At 55.5% G+C, this 19,861-nt stretch overlaps 1 protein-coding gene across 1 annotated transcript; it reads right to left on the bottom strand.

The window, feature by feature from the left end:
- Positions 1-8,407: 8,407 nt before the first annotated feature.
- C1QTNF6 (C1q and TNF related 6) lies at positions 8,408-16,070 on the bottom strand. Its single transcript, XM_007165658.3, has 3 exons — positions 15,934-16,070; positions 13,368-13,626; positions 8,408-10,898 (listed from the first exon to the last, which is right to left on the bottom strand). Exons 2-3 carry the CDS (start codon positions 13,618-13,620, stop codon positions 10,351-10,353), a joined length of 801 nt encoding a protein of 266 aa, XP_007165720.1. The 5' UTR covers positions 13,621-13,626; positions 15,934-16,070; the 3' UTR covers positions 8,408-10,350.
- Positions 16,071-19,861: the final 3,791 nt, after the last annotated feature.

Here is a 19,861-nt window from a genome sequence, read left to right as displayed (position 1 = left end):
AAGGGTTCACATGCCGCAACTAAGGAGCCCACGTGCCGCAACTAAGGAGCCGGAAAGCCACAACTAAGGAGCCGGACTGCCACAACAAAGACCGGATGCAATCAAATAAATAAATAAATAAATATTTTCACAAAAACAAAAACAAAAAAACGCTTGAGTTAAAACACTGCAGGGCACGGTGACATGTGGGCCCAGAAGTTGCCACCAGAGGGCGATGCGTGCCTCTCCCCAGCCTCCACACCAGGCTTGTTCTGCAGGAGGGAGGTGGGGTGAAGGCAAGGAGAATGGCCCAAAGTAGACAGTGGCTGCTTCCTCCCTGGGGGCTCCAGGTGCCCACAGGACAAGAAGGGGAAGAAAGCAGGGCCCCTCGATTCCAGGAAGGCAGCATGAGGGAAGCCCAAGGAAAGCCAAGAGCAGTGACCTGCAAGGGATCTTGGAGATTCTCAGGTCTATCCTCTCCCTGTAGAGATGATGAGTCTGAGCCCAGAGAGAGACAGCTATCAGCCATAGGTCACACAGCACAGCAGAGGTTTAAACCCTGGCCTCCAGCCTCCCAGATTCCTTCATCCCACTTAACCCTCAGATTCAGAGCAGGGAACTTAACCCAGGTGGTTCCTCACCTTCCTCTAGTCAGTACAGACCAGAAATGGGTTCCTGAGACAGCCCCAGGCCCCGGCCCTCTGCTCCTCCTGCATCTGCTTCCCTCAGCCCTGGGGAAGACGAACACCTCCACCTCCAACCCTAACTACCCGAGTGCCGAGGACACACAGTCCTGCACTTCCGGGCCCCATCCACGTTCTTGGCCCTCCATCTCCTTTGTCCTGCTCATCCGGCCATCCCTCTGCCTCCCACGTACCACTGCCATGCTTTTGGCCTCAGCTGCTGTCCTCTTAGAATGAAAATCAGATAATGTCCTGTCCCTGCTTAAAAGCCCCCAAAGGCTTCCCACTGCACTTGTGACGCAACCTCACCTCCTTGCCCTGAAAGACCCAGCCGCGCTGCCCCTGCCCCTGGCTGCCTGTCAACTCCTGGAGGGCTCAGAGCTCTTCCCTGCCTTGACCCTCACCCACACTCCCACTGAGCTCCCGCTGCAGCCTTCCCGGGCCAGCCCCACCCCGCCTAAAGCAGACACGGGCCTGTTCAGTCCCAGCACCTGCCCTTCTCCCCCAGGCATTTGCTGTCATTTATAATTGGTTGGGCATTGGTCAAGGATTTGTTTGGGGTCTGTCCTCCTGGCTGGATTATGACTCCTCAAGGTCACAGGTCAAGTCCATGGAGACCCATGGCTTCTCTGGCACCTAAAGCCATATGTGGCTCAGGGTAGGTGCTCAAATTGTATTTGTTGAAAGAATGGGTGGATGGAGGGATGGATGGAGGGATAGATGGGTGGAGGGAGGGATGGATGGATGGAGGGAGGAATGGAAGGACAGATGAAGGGATGGATGGATAGAGGGAGGGATGGAGGAATGAATAGAGGCAAGGTTGGAAGGATGGAAGAAGGAAGGTCTTGGCATTGGGTTGAGAAGGTGTCTATTCATCCCTTCATTAACCTAACAGGGATTTACTGAGTACCTACTGGCAGCACCGTGCTGGGCACTGGGGGAGTCACAGGACGTGTGGGACCTGAAGTCTGTCTAACTCAAGGAAGTGTCTCTTAGTAAGGGAGTAGGACAAATATGCACATAATTATAACTAAGGGAGCATGTCAGTACAATGACTGTCAGGTTGAATTTTCAGGACAGTCCTAGTGTCAAATGATAAGAGTAAGTTCATGTGATTTGATTCTAAACCTTTCAAGGTTTTATCTAAGTAAAGTAACAAGGCAGGAGAAATCGTTTTTAAGACTATATAGGCAATTTTGTCTTTAGAAAATGTGGTCATAATGAGTATAAAAAGACATAGAGTAGGCCTAGTTTAAATAAAACACATGCCAGGGAAAAATAAAACAGATCCTTGCTTGACTGGGGCAAGCAGGGAAGACCTCCCCGCATACACCCTTAACCTCCCCAAATTCTAGGACTTATATTTATCCAGTCAACGAATTTTTATTGAGTACCTACTATGTGGCAAGCTCTCTTCGAGGCTCATGGATTATAACAGTGTAGAGCTTACAGTCTGGTGGGGGTGGGGAGGTGGGGAGGCAGTGGCCGTGGGCGGCCAGGGACCATAAACGCAACAGCCAAGCCACTTCCGTAGGGAGTTCGGAGAAGACAAGCGCCGGGGAAAGGAAAGAGCAGGATACATGGGATCGGGAGCACAGATTTAAATGAGGCGGCTAGAGGAGACCTCACGAGCAGGTGATGTGAAAATCTGAGAGAAGGGCGGAGCCAGGCAGCACTGGAGAAGGGATAAAAAAATATAGAGTGTCTCCTAAGTTTGCACAGCAACTGATAGCTCCCTGAAATGTGCCCCAACATCCCCAGTCCACAGCTTTGCCCGTGCCAGCCTAGGAGTTCCACATGGGATGAGGTGGACTTGTTCTCAAAAAGTATTTGCGGGATTTGTGGATTGGATTGAACAAAATGGAACGCTACCTGCAACCTTCTTCTTCACCTTCCTCCTAGCAAACTCCTACTCATCCTTCAAGACCCAAATATATATGGGCAGAATTGGTTGCTCTCTCTTCTGAGCTACCCACCTTTATACAAACTTTGCACCATATACAAGCTTCTTTTATAGTCACCAGTGTACTGTACTTCCCTAGTTTGCCCACAGGTCTAGGCTTTCCCATGAACTAGGAGCCCTCGAGAGGATCTGACTTGTCCCAGGTGTTTTTAGACTCCTAGAGCCTCCTGGAGGCGTTTGATTAGTGTGACAGACTTGAAATGACCTATTGTCCTTCAGTGCTCCCTCTCAGGTAAGTGGTTTGCATTTCTGCAGACCTGGGGTACATTAGTTGAGGTCCTTTTAGAATTCAACCCCTGTTAGTTAACATTGAAAAAAGGTGACACTGGAAATGAAGGCAAGGAGCTTGAGCCCCAACCAAATCTCGGGAAGGGAAAGATTAGGGCAGCCCCAGGCTCCGTGATCAGCTCCAGCAGTGGCTCTGCTGGGGCTGGGGACTCCCTTACAGCTATCAAGTACCCTGGCCACCAGGGGGCAGGGCAAAGTAGAGAGAACGGCCCTGGGTAGGGTAAAGTGGTGGTGAGGGGTCCCAGGGAAAGAGGAAATTGAGCGTGGGGACCACACCCAAAGTACCTCCCTCACAGGGCCCTGCCCCACCCAAGCCTGGCCTCCCCTTCACCTTGTGTGAGAGGCCCAGGGACTCCAGCCCAGTTTGAATGGTCAGTGCAATGGAGGTACATGCCTGGCAAACCACCGGGGGCTGCATTTTTAAAGAAGGCCTTCTTTTGAAAAAATTAAAATTGTGACATTTGCCAATTTCTATGGTGTAGGTACTGCCACCACGGCCGATCTCAAGCTAACACTGTGATGTGCAATCTGGCTCCGGCACACCATTGGCTGTGGGTATCGAGGTGCAAGGGCACGAGCTCCTCACAGACCCCTGTAAGGGAGTCCTGCCCTAGCATGAGACTGACCAAAGAGCTTGGGGAGGTGTTGCAGCCTCTGAGAAATAATAGCTCAGGATGTGGGTTTGAATCCGGCGTCCACCTCTGACCCAATGACCTTAACCTCCTTCAGATGCCGCCCACCAGATAGATCCAAAATCCCAGGTCCTGCACACCTGCTCCTTCCTGCCTCCTGGCCTTTCTTTCAGTTCCTGGGAAGTGCTGAGCAGTTTCCTATCTCCAGGCCTTTGCCCACGTGGGTCCCTCCACCTGCGGTTCTGTCTCCCCCTCTCACCCTCCGGGGCTCAGCTGCACCACCTCTTCCTCAGAGAGGCCGTCTCTGACCAACCCCCCAACCTTCCAAATTAGCTTCTTCCATTATTACCTTGAGAGCACTTACCCTAATGTGAGGTCCTAGTGTGACGATCTGTATAACGTTCATCTCCCCTACTAGACAGTAAGCCCCACGAGGGCAGGGACCGTGTGGGCTTTTGTTCACTGCTTTGCCCCCTCTGCCCAGCACAGAGCAGGGCCCATCATGGGTAGTGAACCCCAAACTGTTGAATGAATGAACATATGACACAGGAAGGAAATTATCCAAATACAGGTTCTTCTTCTGAAAAATGAGTATAATAAAATGTCTACCTTCAGATAGTATTTAAACCTATAAAGAGCCTACTCTGTGCCAGGATTTTCATAGACTTACTCCTTTAATCCTCACGACAGCTCTCTGGGGTAGATGCTGTTATTATTATCCCCATTTTCTAGGTGAGGAAACTGAGGCACAGAGAGGTCAGGAGGTGACCTGCTCTCCTTTATCCGGTTAGATCTGAACCCAGGCAGCATTTGTCTCCAGCAGCCTCAGTTAAACTCAGGGAAGCTCAACTCTTCTGGGGGAGGGTTGGGGAGGGCTCGCAGAGGTGATGACATTTGGTGCTGCTATAGCCCCTGTGCCCCGAGACCTCGAAGCCCAGTGGGCAAGGCTAATAATGGATAAGCACTGTGATCAGGGATCACTCAAGGTCAAGGCTGTCCCCCAAGTCTGAGAAGTCTTCCTAGAACCAAGATACTCTGGCCGAGGAAGATAGCCGCATCTGATGATGTGTCTGGAGAGCTTTGATGAGAAATGATCCAGCAGTGCTCTTGACCACTTCTCCCCGGCCACAACACTTCTGATCTCACTGGGGAGTTCAGCCTAGACCCTTGGGGCTCACAGGCAAATCTTGCTTCCCATCGTCCCGTTCTCCTTCCCAGGGGTTGGGTTAGTTGTGGTCACATGATCAGTTCTGGCCAATGAAAAGCGAGCAGGGGCTGCTGGGTGAAAGAATCTCTAGCTCTTCTTTCACTCCCCCTCATGATGCCTGATGTGACACCTGGACAGCCATCTTGTGGCCACCACCTTGTGGCTGCCATCCTGTGGCCCTGAGGGAAGGTGGCTTGAGAACAAAGCTGTTGCACTAAGTGGGCCGAGTGGAAATACGGGACAGATCAGGGTCCTTAGTGATTTTGCTGAGCTGCTGAATTAACCAGCCCCAGAGCTGCCCCACCCTGGGATTTAGGGTTATTTTTCCTTTTTTGAAGCTGTGTGTTCAATATGTGTTCCTTGCAAGATCAACCCAACAAACACAGCAAGGATATGTAACTAAAAGCAGAGAGAGGAAAGGAGTCTTGTCCAGGTACTTGCGTTTCAAAATAAGAAGGAAAGAGCTGTATTCCCAGCCAAGAGCTTTGGGAGAGGATGCTCTGAGTAGACACATGGTCCCCTCTACCCAAACACCCAAGATGCCCCGGGGGGAGGCAGGCAGAGGGGAGGAAAGGAGTGTCAGTGCTGGGGTCCCTGGTGAATGTGGATCCCGGCCCCTCCTTCCCAGCTGAGCCTGGGAAGGGCTCCAGGGAAGACCCCCAGCAGGTCTGGGGCATCTGAGACTCAGAGGGGCCCTTCCTCTCTTCCCAGGCAGAACCCCGGGGAGGTGGTTGAGATCCCAGGGAAGAAATGGCCAGATAGTGCATCCAGGCAGCTAGGGCTGGGCTCAGACGGCCCTCTGAGGGATACAGAATTTGTGAGATAAGCACGGGTGCAGAGAGGACCCGGATGTGCCAAGAGGAATGAGGACCCAGGAGGCTCTGCAGGAATGGGCGTAGTTCAGCAGGTATGTAGGCGGAACCGGGAGCCAGGAGCAGAGGGGATATTGACCCACTCAGCAGATGCCCTTTGGACATGCACTGCCAGGTGACCCTTCCTTTGCCGGGATGTGGCGCTCAGATGCAGCCCCCCAGGAAATGTGGTAAGAGAAGAACCCCAGCTGGCCAAAATCGCATTTCTTCAACTTCAGCCGAATGGAAATTAAGCTTAGTCATGGAGAAATAAAGCAAGTTCTATTCTGTGTACATCTGAGTTTGCGGCATCAACTCATTCCGAGCAGTGGTGAAGAGCAATCAGCCACCGGCGACCCCATCACCACCACCAACACTGCTGCTTCCCTGCAGAGGGTCCCCTGTTTCCTCCATGTGCCCGCACCCCAATTACTACTTCCTCCTGTCCACGCCACCACCTGCAGGCGACCTCACACCTCATCCGGACCCTGAGCTGCAACCCCAAGCGTTGTTGCTGGCCACCCAGCCTCCCGTCTTCCTGGGTTTGCAGACCAGCTGCTCCCAGCCACGCTGGCTTAGCTCCGTGCCCTCTTGACTCATGTCATGGAAATCCCTCCTTCCTTTCTGGCTCCTGCAGCCACCCACTGGCCCCAGCTCTCCCCAGCTCAGCCCCACCCATGATGTTCTTGACATCTGTTTCTGATCTTGTTGAGTTTCTGCCCATGATTTTCCCCTTCCTCCAGATGTACACGTGGCAGCATGTGGCTACTGGGACAGGCCTGCGGAGCTGGCAGGAGGGGAGGGAGCAGGAGAGTCGCAGGATCTTATCCCCTGGCCCAGGATTCCTGGTTCTTGCTTCCCGCTGTTCCTCTTCCCCTATGCTCAGTAAAAGTCATTCATCCAACAAACGCTCTCCACTCTTCAAGGACCCACGTGCCAGCTGCTGCTAATGCACAAACACCATTACAGTCGGTCCTCACTCAGGACAAGAAAGGGATGGTCCCCGGGGTGGGGAGGTGGCTACAGGGGCATTTCGCTAGCTCGCTGGGGTCACCAGGACTACACACTGCAGATCCCCAGAGGGATGTTGTCCCCACAGACCTGGCAGCGGGCTGAGGGGGGCCTCCGGTTTCCCAGGGCCCTTGACAAAGGAGCTCCACCAAGAACTTACCTGTTGGGAGAGTCTCCATAACAAAGATCTAGTGGCTCTTACCCCCCCATTGACGATATGCCTCCAAGTCAGGAACTGGGATGCCATGGGAACAACTGGCCCAGACAGACCAGAGGCCGCCTCTGAAGCAGGGATGGAGAAGTGTTTGTAGCAGGTCCAATTAGACAACAGAGGGCTACCGGTCTTGGAGCCCTGAACTAATGTGGCCTGGAAATGTCTGGGGCCATTGGCCTCAGCTTGCAAAGGGCAAGCTTCAGTCCTCCTGCAGGTCCTTGGCAAGTAGTGTCAAAAGCTTTTCTGCCTCAGTAATCAGGAAATCAAGTCCTCATGATGTCCATGACCAAAGGCTCCTGCCTGGCACTGGAGGTGACCTTTACCACCAGTGTCAGAGCAGGGGTGCTGGTGAGGCCGATGATACTTCAGCAGATCCTGGGCCAAAAGTGGGCAGTGGGACGGCTCCCCTGAGTAGCCTCTGACCTGTTAGGGCCTCTTGGGTGAGAGCTGCGAGGCCTTCAGGTGTGGTGGGAAACCTCCTTCCGGGGCCAAATGGGCTCCAAGGAAACTAAGACTTATGTCTCCCCCTGCCTGGGTGGCTGCAGGCTCAGGTGAATCCTGGGGCAGTTATGGTGGATTTGTCTTTATAGCATCCTCTTCCACGTGGTACCCAGAGAGCCATCAAACACAGGCACGCAGGCAGGGCAGATGCCCCCCATCAAGCCAATAAGGGGAGTCGCCATTGATTACATTAGGTATTTTTATGTGAGTAGCTACTATGCTAGCTTAGAAGTCAGAACCCACCAAGACTGCCCGTTGTAGGACGTGGAGCACTTTCCACAGAGAATATCTAGCTGTTCTCTGGCAAATATTACACACAAAACATGAGACAGGAGCCCCAAGTGAGGATCTGTGGTTTGTTCAGCACGTCCAAGTGCCTCACTAGAACATAAACTCCATGGGTGTTCTCCATGGGGAGGTGATGGATGGTGCCTCCAATTGCAGCCTCCAAGCCTAGTGGCATACCCAGCACACAGTAGGTGCTCAGTAGTTGTGGTTCAAAGGATGAACGCAGGGACTTCCCTAGTGGCGCCATGGTTAAGAATCCGTCTGCCAATGTAGGGGACACGGGTTCGAGCCCTGATCCGGGAAGATCCCACATGCCGCGGAGCAACTAAGCCCGTGCACCACAACTACTGAGCCTGCACTCTAGAGCCCGCGAGCCACAACTACTGAGCCCGCGTGTCACAAATACTGAAGCCCACGCGCCTAGAGCCTGTGCTCCGCAACGAGAAGCCACCGCAACGAGAAGCTTGTGCACCACAACGAAGAGTAGCCCCCGCTCACCGCAACTAGAGAAAGTCTGCACACAGCAACGAAGACCCAATGCAGCCAAAAATTAATTAATTAATTAATTTAAAATTTTTTTAAAAAGAATGAATGCAGTGCTCACCGGGCAACCTCTCTTCTAGTCCTTATGGCCACCCCATGAGATAGATGATCATCATTCCCATTTTACAGACAAGGAGACTGAGGCTCCGAGATGTGAAGACTTTCCCGGGGCCACAGCCAGGGCACGGCACAACAGACCCTGGGCTGGTTCCACTGCCTCCAAGGCACACCAGCTGAGTGAGTTACCGAGGCGGGCTGGTTCTTTTGTGGGTGGCAAGCACGTGGAATGGAGCCCTGGGCTGCCTTGGTCCCTCTGGGGCCCTGAACCTGTGCCCAGCAGAACAGGATGGGCTGCCCTCCCAAGGTGGGCAAAGGAAACCAAGCAGAAAGAACCAGGTTGAATTGCCAAGAAGACTCACAACTTTTAATCATGCTGGACAAGCAGGGCAGGGGTGAAGTCGGGCTGGGGGTGGTTGTACAGGACCAGCCTTCACGGCACCGGGTCAGGCCCTGCTGCCAGCCCCCAGCCATGCAACCATGGCTCCCCTGGCTATGAGGAAGCACCAGAGACCACCACCGGGGGCCCCTCTGCCCCAGAGACCGCATAAGCACCAATGGCAGAGGCCGTCTCCCTCTGGGGAGAGGTTCAGGCCACCTGGGGTTGCGGGAGGGGAAGGCTGGGGGCCACCAGGCTGTCCCACCCTGGGAGAGGGGGAAGGGACAGAAGTCCTGATGTCCCTCACTTGGCCTCAGCCTCGCCCAGCGCCTCCCTTGGCATCATGGCTCAGAGGAGGGTCCCCCCAATTGACCTGGAATGTTGCTCGCTTTGGTTCCCCAGACCTGCTGAGGGGTCCAAAGCCCGGTGCCCTCTGTCCTGGCTCATTGCCCGGCAGCATTTGTAAAGGCAGCAGCAGGCCAGAGGCGGCTCTGCTGGGCAGGAGCTGCCCACCCGGGGCCTCAGCACCTTAACAGAGCCTGGAGAGCCGGAGGCACTGGGCTGGCGAGAGACACCAAGGAGGTCAGAGCACCTGGGGACAGACGTCAGTGTCTGACAGTGGCTGGGAGCCTGGGAGAACTGAGGCCCAGGCACCTTTGGCAAAGCGGGCTGAGCACGGCCCTGACAGCCGCCCAGCAGCGGGGCAGGGAGGGCGTGTGCTGAGGAGGGTAGGAGCTCTCACAGGCTTCCATCCCAGCCGCGTGGGGAGCTATGGGTCTGGGCCCCCTTACCCCAAAATGCCCCCTAACCCCTGGGTCCTCTCCTCACAGCACCTTTCCCCTGACCAAGGCCCCCCTGGGTTTGCTTTAATGATGGGCATTGGGCAAAAAAGAAAGGACCAGGCAGAGGATACCCCCCACCTGGGGTACCCTATCCTGCCAGCCTTGGGGAGTGGTGGGTAATGGGTGGGCCACAGTGCCTGAATGCCCAGAACACAGACTTGTGTGATCAGAGACCCATGTGTTTCTCCGGGTCTGGTTTCAGAATCTGTGTCCTCTCCTCCCTGGCTGGACTGGGTGCTCATCGAGAGCAGGGCCTGTGTCTGGTTCACCTCAGCCTTCCCGGAGCCTGGCACAGAGCGGGCGCTCAGTGAGTGTTTGATGACTGAATAAATGAACTGTGGCTGCACAAGTTGGGGCGCAGACAGGAGTTCAGAGAGAAGGGAGAAGGCGCAAGAGACAAGAGGAGGGGGTATCCTAGAAGGATGAGAGATTTTAAGGATGTTGGGAAGATTCTAGAATGTTTGGAAGATTCCAGAATGTTCAGAGAGTACCAGAATGTTGTGAAAGTTATAGGACCTGGCTACTCAAGTTGGGTCCACAGACCAGCAGCACCAGCATCACCCAGGAACGTCCTAGAAATGCAAAATCCTGGGCCCATGCCACACCTGCTGAATCAGAACCAGCATTTTAGCATAATCCCTGGGTGATACGGATGCACATTCAAGTTTGAAAAGTGCTGGTCTAAAAGGTTGGGAAAGCTCTAGAAGATTTAGGTTAGGAGGTTTCTGAAAATGTCCAAGAGAGGAGAGAGGCCCGAACAGACTGGGACGGGTGATGGAGGGAAGGAAAGAGGAGGAAGCCTGCCCAGAATGCCAGGTCCCAGGGCCAACTTCACAGACAGGCAAACTGAGGCCCCGCAGGGGACAGACCTGCCCGTGGCCACCCCAGGCCAGAGCTGCCCCATGGGAGGCACTAATCGTCCTCGGGCTTGATGAGGTGGCCGCTGAAGGTGATGTAGGTGTCGATGTCGTCGCTGTAGACGGCGTTCTCACGCTCACGCTTGAAGAGCCGCGCCCAAACACGGTCGCCGGGTGCCAAGGCCAGCATCACACTCTGGCTCTGCATGATGCTGCGGTCGCTGGGCTGCGCGTACAGGATGACGGCTGCCTCGTCGTTGTGCACGACGTGCACGTAGGTCTCCTTGAAGTTCCAGCTGTGCACGTTGAGGCTGAAGAAGTAGAGACCGCGCAGGGGGGCGACGAAGTGGCCGGCAGCCAGGTTGAAGTGCCCGTCCGGGTTCACGAAGACTGTGTCGAACAGCAGCGGCTGGAAACCCTCGCTGCTGTGCAGGGCCGTCTTGCGGCCCACCGAGAAGGCTGAGAAGCGCATCTGGCACGGGCTGCCGGGGCTGCCTGCTTGCCCCTTGGCACCCTTGGTGCCCTGGGGGCCGCGCTCCCCCCGGGGGCCCTCCCTGCCCAGCTTCCCGGGCGAGCCCAGCAGGCCTCGGTCCCCTTTGTCACCTGCGGAGACCAAAAGGAGAAAAGTCAGGGCAGGCACCCACGCCTGCACCCAGGGGGCTCCTAAGCGTTTGCAGAAGGCTCGCCCCTGCCCAGAGACGGCAGGCCAGAGAAGAGCCAGCACCTACTGCATGCCAGGCGTCGCCACCCCGAGCGCCCCTCTAAAGGAGACACCATGTCCACTTCCACTCACAGAGAGGTGAAGGGACTCGCCCGGGTGGCACGGCTTAGGAGCAGAGAAGCAGGACTCCAGCTGTGGTCTGTCTCCCCGCCAGCCTGCTCCCTCCTCAGCAGCGAGGCTCTCACTGTGGTCTCTGCCAGACCAGGCCTGGACCCCAGCTGTCACTGCACCCAGCGGGACTCCAGGGGGATGTGGGCGTGGCATTTCTGCCCCAGAGAAGGGATCACCCGGACGGAAGTGTCCAGAGTCGGAGCCAGGCAGCCCTTGGTGGGCGTTACCGCCCCTCTGCACGACCTGGGGCCTTCATGTTGGTGTCTTGGGATTTTTTTGTCTGTATCTTGAAGAGGATCACGCGCACCTCACAGGGATGTTCCTGAGCCCTCTGGGAAAGCACCGGGTGAACTCTGCAGATATGAGGCAGGACGATTCACCCAGCACTACCCAGCCCACCTCCCCCTGCCCTGGGCTCTGGCAGCATCTGCCCTGCTTCCCAGGCAGGCACGCCTCTGGCCAGCCCTTGTTCCAGGCTGATCTTGAATGCAAGAAAAGCAGGTGACCACCTACTTTTTATTTTTTTACCACCTACTTCTTGAGGGACCAGATCCCAAATATTTCCCTGCTGCCTGTCACAGAGCCTGCAATCACACCCTTAGCCTCATCCCTCTGAATGAACTAGACAGCCCTGTGTTGTCCCGGGGTCCCCTGTGACCACAGCAATGCTGCTGGGAAGAGGGGAAGAAGGGGCAGAAAAGAGGGCACAGGCCCTCGGAGGAGGAGCCTGGAGAGAAGCAGGCAGGAGGGGGTCCATGGCTCTGTGGAGGTCTTCCTCACTGGCCTCGTTGGTGAACTACCTACCTCATCATGTGCCCTGCACTTTACAGCTTGCAGAGCACTTGTTTCGCCCCAGCCCCAAGGGAGGGCGTGAAGGGTAGTTATAAGAGGGGGTTACCTTCTCCTTTTTACAAATGAGGCAGCAAGCCCAGGGAGGGAGAGACAAGCCTGCCCCACGCAGCAAGGGAGCTGAAGAGCTAGGGCTGGGACCCAGGACTGCTGACACCAGCCAGGCGCCTTCTGCCCAGCAGGCAGCTAGCCTGGCCCAGGAGAGGTGACATGGGGTCTTAAGGAGGATAGTGAGGGGGGGAGTGCAGTCAGCACCCAAGCACCTCGTCAACCTCACACAGAGGGCTCTGTTGGCCTTGGGGAAGCAGTGATGTGTGAGGTGGTGGGCAAAGTAGGGAGAGGACAAGAGGGGTCCTCAACTACAAAATCTGAAGGTCCAAGGGTCTCAGGTGCCAGCTGACCCTCTGGAGTCCTCGGCGACAAATCCTAGCTCTGCCCCTAACAGCTGTGAGACCCCAGGAGAGCTCCTCCCCTCTCAGAGGCTCAGTTTCCCCATCTGCAAGGTGGGAGGAATGACAACATACTGAACTTGCGGGGTTGTCGTGAGCAAAGACAGAGGTTAAGGATGTCAAGGGCTGGCCCCAGGACTAGCCATTCACAGCCCCCAACAGCAGAAGTAGCTTCCTTGAGATTTGGTTTTAGAGGACAGGCAGCCAGCTCTCACCTGGGCGGCCCTAGTGGCCCCCACGGCTCTCCCTGATTCTACCCTTGTCTATTCTCCACAGAAGTTAGAGTGATCCATTTGAAACCTAAGCTGGGCCAGGTCCCTCCTCTGCTCAAACCCTCCCCCACTCCCCATCTCACTCAGAGGAGGAGCCCACGTCTGATCTGTTTTGTCTCCAACCTTGCTCCTCCCCTTGCCCCCTGTTCCTTAAACACATGAGGTCCGCTCTGGCCCCAGGGCCTTTGCACCTGCTATGCACTCTGCCTGGAATGCTCTTCCCCAGAGATCCACGTGGCTTCTCCCCACCTTCTCAGTGAGACCTACACTGACCACCCCCATTTAATATGCAACCTGCCCCCCACAGCTGCACTCCAGACACCCCTTACCCTGCTCCACCTCATCACTTCCATAGCATTTATCACCATCCATCTCATTAACTTGGGTGATACGTTTATTGCTCACTGTCTGCCTCCCCCACTAGAACAGAAGCTCCACAGCGGTGGCATCTCCGTCTGATGTGTACACGGTCCATCCCAGAATTCAGAATGGTCCTGGTATGCAGTAGGTACTTAATAAATGTACGAATGAAAGAAAAGGTCTGGGACAGTTTTCTGTCCAGGTTTCTTCTGCTCCTTCCACCTCACCTCCCTGAGCCCAGGAAGAGATCCCCACGCCCTCCCTGTCCCCGACCAGGCCAGTCCAGCCCAAGCCACATGTGGGTCCTCACCCTTCAGGATGGTGATGTTAATGTAGGGCCTGACCTCAGGCAGCATGTACGGGAGGGCGGACGGAGAGGCCAAGGACTCATGTGCAGCATCAGCAAGGACCAGGGGGTCCTCAGAGTCACAGCACCGTCGACAGAGCCCAGGGGAACTAGAGGCCACGGCTTCCCCAGAGGTGGGCTCCTCGGTGGGGATTCCAAACACAGAGAGAGGGTGCAGGAGCACTGCCCAGAGGAGGCCCAGGGCAGCTATCCCCATGGCGACCTGGAGCAGGAAAGGAGGGACAGAAATACATTACCTTGACATCTACACTCTGCTGATGCCCAGCGCGGATGCCACCACCCACAGCATGTGCGTTCCTGACATAACTCGGGGAGGGGGCATTAGTGCCCCCATTTAACAGATGAGAAGACAGAGGCCTACACAGGGAAGCAAGTTCTCCAAGGTCACAAAGAGACTTGTGGTAGTGCAGGGCCTGGAGGCTGAGTCTCCTGGAACCCAGTCCCTAGGCATCTCTGGCACACACGGGCCCACGAAGGAGGACCCCCTCTGAAGACGAGGGTCCTGGGGGGCGTGTGCTGGGGTGGGTGAGGAAGTTGCCCTACTGCCTATGTGTCATAGCCAATGAAACTGTAAAATGCTTTTCCCACCCTCCCAACCTCCCTCTGGCTTGTCTTCTTGCCCCAGACTCCACCGTCACTGGAGGGCGAGGTAGAAGAAGGTGCCCCTCGGGACAGACAAATTAGAAACAAACAAACAAAAGAAGTCCCTGCAGAAATGCACACTGAAGATGTGTAGCTGGTGTCAGCCCACCTCCTTGCTCAGCATGTTTGTACAGTCAACAACCTACCAACTCAACCTCACACAAGAAGCCCTGCAGGGAAAGGAGCAGGAGAGAGTAAATTCATTGGAAGATGGTCGTGTCAATCATCATAGACCTGCCAATCAGCTGCCAAGGTGGTAAGTTGGAACTAAGGGGCAGGAACCAGGAGGTCTGGAAAATTCAAAAGGAACAGGGAAGTCCAAGGGTTTGTGAGGATCTGTCTTTGGCCTTGGCCAAGAAGGGATCCAGAGTTCACGGAGAGGGGCAGAAAGCAGCCTGGACAGCAGTGACTGGAGACAAGCCGGGGCTGGGTGGGCAGGAAGCCAGGCAAAGAGCCTTTGAGGTGGTGGCAGTCTTTGGGGGCTGGCACTGAGTTATCACAGGATCAGAAACACTTTTGAAACCAGACTGGTTTTTACACTTCTGGTGTTCTTTGTTTATTTCCTTTTGTTCTCCTTTAACATTTAGTACAATTCAAAAATATTTTTCTGTGGTTAATATGTGTAGAGAAGATAAAATTATTATTTTTTTTAAATGCCATTCTAACCTAACCGGAACACCGAGGTAGGAGTTGGGTTTTAAAGGGGCAGGAGCCCTCCCCCCAACAACCCCCTCCCTGCTCCCCGCGGGCTGGGTAGTAGCAGGAGAAGAGAGGGGTGGGCAGGCAGTCTCCAGAGCCATCACCCCTCTCCTGAAGATGATAATTCCCAAGTCTCCCCTGCCTCCCAGGCCCCCATTCTGCTTTCCTGGTTCTGCTCAATAAGGCATGTCAAATCTTCAGAGATCAACATCCCTTCTGTCCGAGATTATGACCCTTAGCTTTTATTTGTAAATTACACATCCCAGTGGTTTTGAGAAGAGCAAAATCCCCTCTTTTTCTTCCCATAGATGTGACCTCATGGGAAAAGATGAGGCTTTGGAGTCAGACTTGAGATCCCAGAATAGTTTACAAGCTGTGTGACCTAGGGCTAGTGGCTTAACGTCTCTGGGCTTCTTGCTCCTTGACATTTACAAGGAGGAGACAACACCACCTTCCTCCCCAGGTTATTTGGGAGGATTTAAATGTAGGGAAATTGCCTGACTTGTAAAAGACTCGTAATTAAACGTTTGTTCCTTTCTCTGCTGGCCAACACAACCTCTCCCCAGGGCCTGCATGGGATAGGAAGAGCAGAACTGTTCCCAGAGGATTAAAACTGTCTGGGGACATTTCTGTTGGCCTAGCCAGCTGAGAGTCAAAAAATCTGTGACACAGAACTGTGACCTGGTGGGGGGGTGGGGAGGGGGGATGCAGGAAGCAGGAAGCAAAGCAGCCTTTAACAAAAGTAATAATAACCACAGCCATGGTCACTGACTGTCCCTGGAGGAAGGTGTCACACAGGGATCAAATGTGAGGGACCACGCCATTGGGGGTGATTTGGGGGTCCCTGCCGCCTCCATGAGGGAGCTGGGGCCTCTTTGGGATGGGGGGAGGGCCAGGCCCTGCTGAGCTGAGTTGGCGCCTGTCCAGACAGGGGTGGGCACAAGACAGGAGCATCGGAGGGCAGCCCTTCACCAGGGCTAAAGTCTCAGTCAAAGGAGGGAATGGGGAAGGCAGACCCTAGAGGGGCTGGCCGGGGTCAGAAGGAGAGAGCAGGGCCCCGAGATGTGAGATGTGTCCAGGAAGAGAGGAGAAAGGAGAGGAATACCAGGCTCTGACCCCAACCCCCTCTGCCCTGCTGGAGGAAGTTGCAGGACCTCCCATCACTCACCCAGTGTCCTGCAGCCTCAAACAGCAGCTCACGGACCCCGGGCCTCTGGGCCGCCTCTGGTTCCTTGGTCCATGTTTGCAATTATAACTTGTTGCTGGCCCAGAATCCCAGGCCCGGAGGGCTGGCCAAGGAGGGAGGGAGAAAGGGATGGAGGCAGAGCAGAGGGAGGGAGGGAGGGCGGAGGGAGCGGGCTGAGCTGGCTTCCCACTTCCCCTCCTCCCTGCTCCCTCCCCTCCAGCCTCTGGGTTCTTTGGAGATACAGGGAGCTGAGGATTTCCTTGGCTTAACTCTTTGGTGGTCCTAGAGGGTCTTGTTTAATTCAGAGATGCCATAAAGTTCCAGCAGGAAGGGGTCTGAGGCCCCTGATGGGAAATCGAGGCTGGGAACGGGGAAGGGCAGGGAGCCCCAGAAGTTGCTCAGGAAGGGGAAGGCAGTGCTGGAATCCCCGTGCCGGGGGCTCCAGCCTACGCTGAAGAGCTCGTTAGTTCTGAGTCACTGAGGCAGGCGGTACAGAGGGGGCATGGGCACCAGCCCAGTAGCCTCAGGTTCAAATCCTGGCACTGACACCCACTGGCCAGTCCCTTCCCCTCTCAGATCCTAGTTGTCTGTAGAACTCCACTCCCCAGCCCCATCCGTGCCAGTCACAAGAGGAAGTTTAGTAAATGTTTGTTGAGTGAAGGTCTCACCTCCTCCGAGATCAGGTAAGAGTATCAGGGAAGGGTGGCAGCCAGGTCAATAGCCCCACCCCCAATGGACACCAAAGTCCTCCTCCTCTGCCTGGAAATGCTGCCATGATTACCCATCTTCCTGGTCTTCTACAGCCAATCCACCCGTGGAAATGACCCCCAACAAAGTCACAGGAGCGCAGCCTGTACAGAATGCCCCTGGGCCTCTGCTTCCTTCTGGGTACGCTGCAGGAGGCTTTGCAAAGGCTGCAGCCCTGGTTCCCTGGGGTCAGAGACCCCTGTGCAAAGACTCTCTCAAACATCCCTCGCCCTCTAGCCCCCTCTCATTCTACATTTGTTGACTACTTACTGCCTGGGCCAGGCTTCATCTTTGCAGGGGTTTTTGGGAGCCAAAGGGTATTTACATCCATTTTTTTACTCTTCTTGGGAAAGGGAGCCAGTGGTGTGAGCTGATGTGACTTACACGGGGTCACACAGTTAGTGAAGAGGGACCACAACCCTGCAGAATGGAAGTGCTCTCCGTCCTACCAGAGTTCCCACGATGGCACAGCTGGGCACGGTTGTGGGCAAAGGCTGCAATTCAGGGCCTGCCCCCTGGGCAGAGAGAGGTGGTGACATTATCACTCTCAGGAGGCACAGGAATGCAGCGACCTAGGGGGATTTTTTGAAGTCTGGGGCTTTGGGCACTAACCCCCAGGCCCCACTCACAGCTGGGCAAAGTATGGAGGATGGAACAGCCCTGGCTGTGTGTCCTTGACCATCTCCCATCTCTGAGCTTCTGTTTTTTTATTACTTTGGGGGATAAACACACAACAGAATATCCAGGCCTGGAAGGACCCTTAGAGATGATCTAATCCAATTCCTTAATCTGTCCAGCAGGGACACTGTGACCAGGGAGGGCAAGTCTTTGGCTCAAGGTCAAACAGCAGACTGGAGTCCAAGTTGGGATGAGAGCCAGACTCCCCCAACTTCTAGTTTCGTGCTGCTTCCCCCTCCCAAACCCACTTGGAGTACCCCACCCTCACCCCAGGCCTACCTAGGGGTTCAAGGGGCCCCAAAGGAAAGCAGATGGAAGGCTTAAGGACACTGGGGAAACTGCCAGGTCCACACTGACTGTGCCCTCTATGTGGCCCTGCCCCCAGGCAGCATTCCCAGGGCACGGAGCCAGGGCTGCAGAGGGAGGGAGGCGCGGGAGCCCCCTCCCCACCCTCGCCTCACTGCTGCCACCAGAGGGAAAAGGGCTGAGTCAGCAGCACTGGAGCAGAACACAGCTCCTGGCTGTCTCACAGAGATCTGGCTTAGGAAGCCTAGCATCTGAGGAAAACGCGAAGAGAAGGGAAGACGGATGGGGGATGGGGAGAAGCAGGGTGGGGACACAGAAGTGGTTTGGTCCAGGGCCCATTGTGTGCTCCCTGCCTCGCTCAACAGCCCCTCTGCAGACAAGGAGGCTCATCTCACTTGACAGGTGAGGAGGCTGAGGTCTGGTAAAGCACATGATTCTCATCAGGTTCTAGGACCAGCTCCTTTGACTCCCAGCCAATGTCAATGCCCCAGAAAAGGGTCCCTTACCCCGCTTGGTCCAAGGCAGCTGGCTGGGGGCAGGGCAGACAAGAGAGCAGGACTCAGGAATATTATACACTACTCTAATATTTTTCCTCCCTCTCTCTTTCACCATGTCGCAAATTACCCCATTTGTGCATCAGCCCTTGGTCTCCCAGCCATTCTGAGGATCTCCCCAGCAGGCCAGCCAGGCAGCTTGGAGACAAGAGCCCCAGCCCTGGGGCAGACAAAACTGGGTTACGTCTCAGCTCCACCTCCTTCTAGCTTTGTGTCCTTGGGCATGTCTCCCTACCTCTGAGCCTTGGTGACCCGAGGCCAGAGGAACATGAGGAGGCCAAGACCATCTGAGCAGCCTGGTGGGATTACCCATGGGGGTACTCTACACCGGCCACCAAGCAGTGCTTCTCCGGGGTTAAACCCTGAATAGGGTGAGGGCATGAGCCCATTCTCCTCATGCACACAGATGAGGCACACACTCACCAACTCTCAGAACCAAGCTCCTAGCCACATCCACCTTCCAGCCCAAGGTTGGGAAGAAGATATAAAAATAGCGACATTTAGTCAGTGGTTACAAAGCACCAAGAACCCTTCATGCATTTTTGAAAAATGTGTGCCTGTCAAAAAGTGAGACAGAACCCCAAACATGATTCCCGGAGTCAGCTATGCAAGTCGTGTTTGGCAAGTCACAGATCTAATTGTTCTAGGACGGTAATAAAGAAACTAAACAAAGGAAACCGTGAGCGCCACCAACTGGGGAGAGGCTATGCGCCTGGCACCCACCCCATTCCACCCCGGGCTTGTGATGCTCCCCACCCGCCCCCTTCTTAGCTAAGGAGGGGAGAAGGGGGAAGATGAAGGGCCCACTAAGACGTGCTAGGGGCTGGCTGGGGCGCCCGTTCCCTCACTTCTTCCTCCAAACCCCACTTCCTGCAAAGTGGGCAGAGGGTCCAATGGGACCCTCCCTCTCCAAGGCAGCTCGCTCACTCGGCTTCCGGGTTCTGCATACCCCTCCTTCGACTAGCTGGGTCATCCCGGGTGAACTTCGCTCTCCGGACTTAGTTTCTCCGTCCTGGGCTTTTCAGCAACCCATGTCTGTTCCTACGGGTGTTAATACTAGTTGGGCGAGTTTAATCCCATTTTACAGAAGGGGAAAGAGAATCCCCAAGGGGCCCAGAGAAGGAAAGAGCCAGCCCCATCCCAGTCCTCCTGGACCCTGACGAGGACCCTGTTGTTACAGAGTGGGAAACTGAGGCTCAGGGAAACAGGTGCAGCAACTGGCTCCCTCCGCACGGCTGACTAGCGGCCGAGCCAGATGATGGGGTCGCCAAGGCACGCGGGAGGCCAGCGCCATCCTCCCCGCTTCTCTCCGCAGAATTAAGGGGAGTGACTCCCACCCCCAAGCCGGGGAAGCCCCTCCATGCCCACCCGCTTCGGGCTCAAACCCTGGGAAAAGACTGCCGCCAGCTGCAGCCACTCTTGGCACCACCTAGCGCTCAGCCAGACCAGACTCCCGCCACGGAGAAACCCGCCGGCTTGTGGACGGAGGGAGCGGCTCTGCTCCGGCCACCGCGCCTCTACCCGGGAAGCAGACAGCGAGACGAGAGAAACGAGCCGCTGCGGCGCCGGGGAGGGGCCTTTGCGAGTCCAGCTCCCGGCGGAGTCGAACAGAACCGAGCAAAGCC

Source organism: Balaenoptera acutorostrata, chromosome 11 (assembly GCF_949987535.1).
Source record: "Balaenoptera acutorostrata chromosome 11, mBalAcu1.1, whole genome shotgun sequence".
NCBI lineage: Eukaryota > Metazoa > Chordata > Mammalia > Artiodactyla > Balaenopteridae > Balaenoptera > Balaenoptera acutorostrata.
The sequence above is the reverse complement of the archived record's forward strand: the minus strand, read 5'-3'. Positions and strand labels throughout refer to the sequence as shown.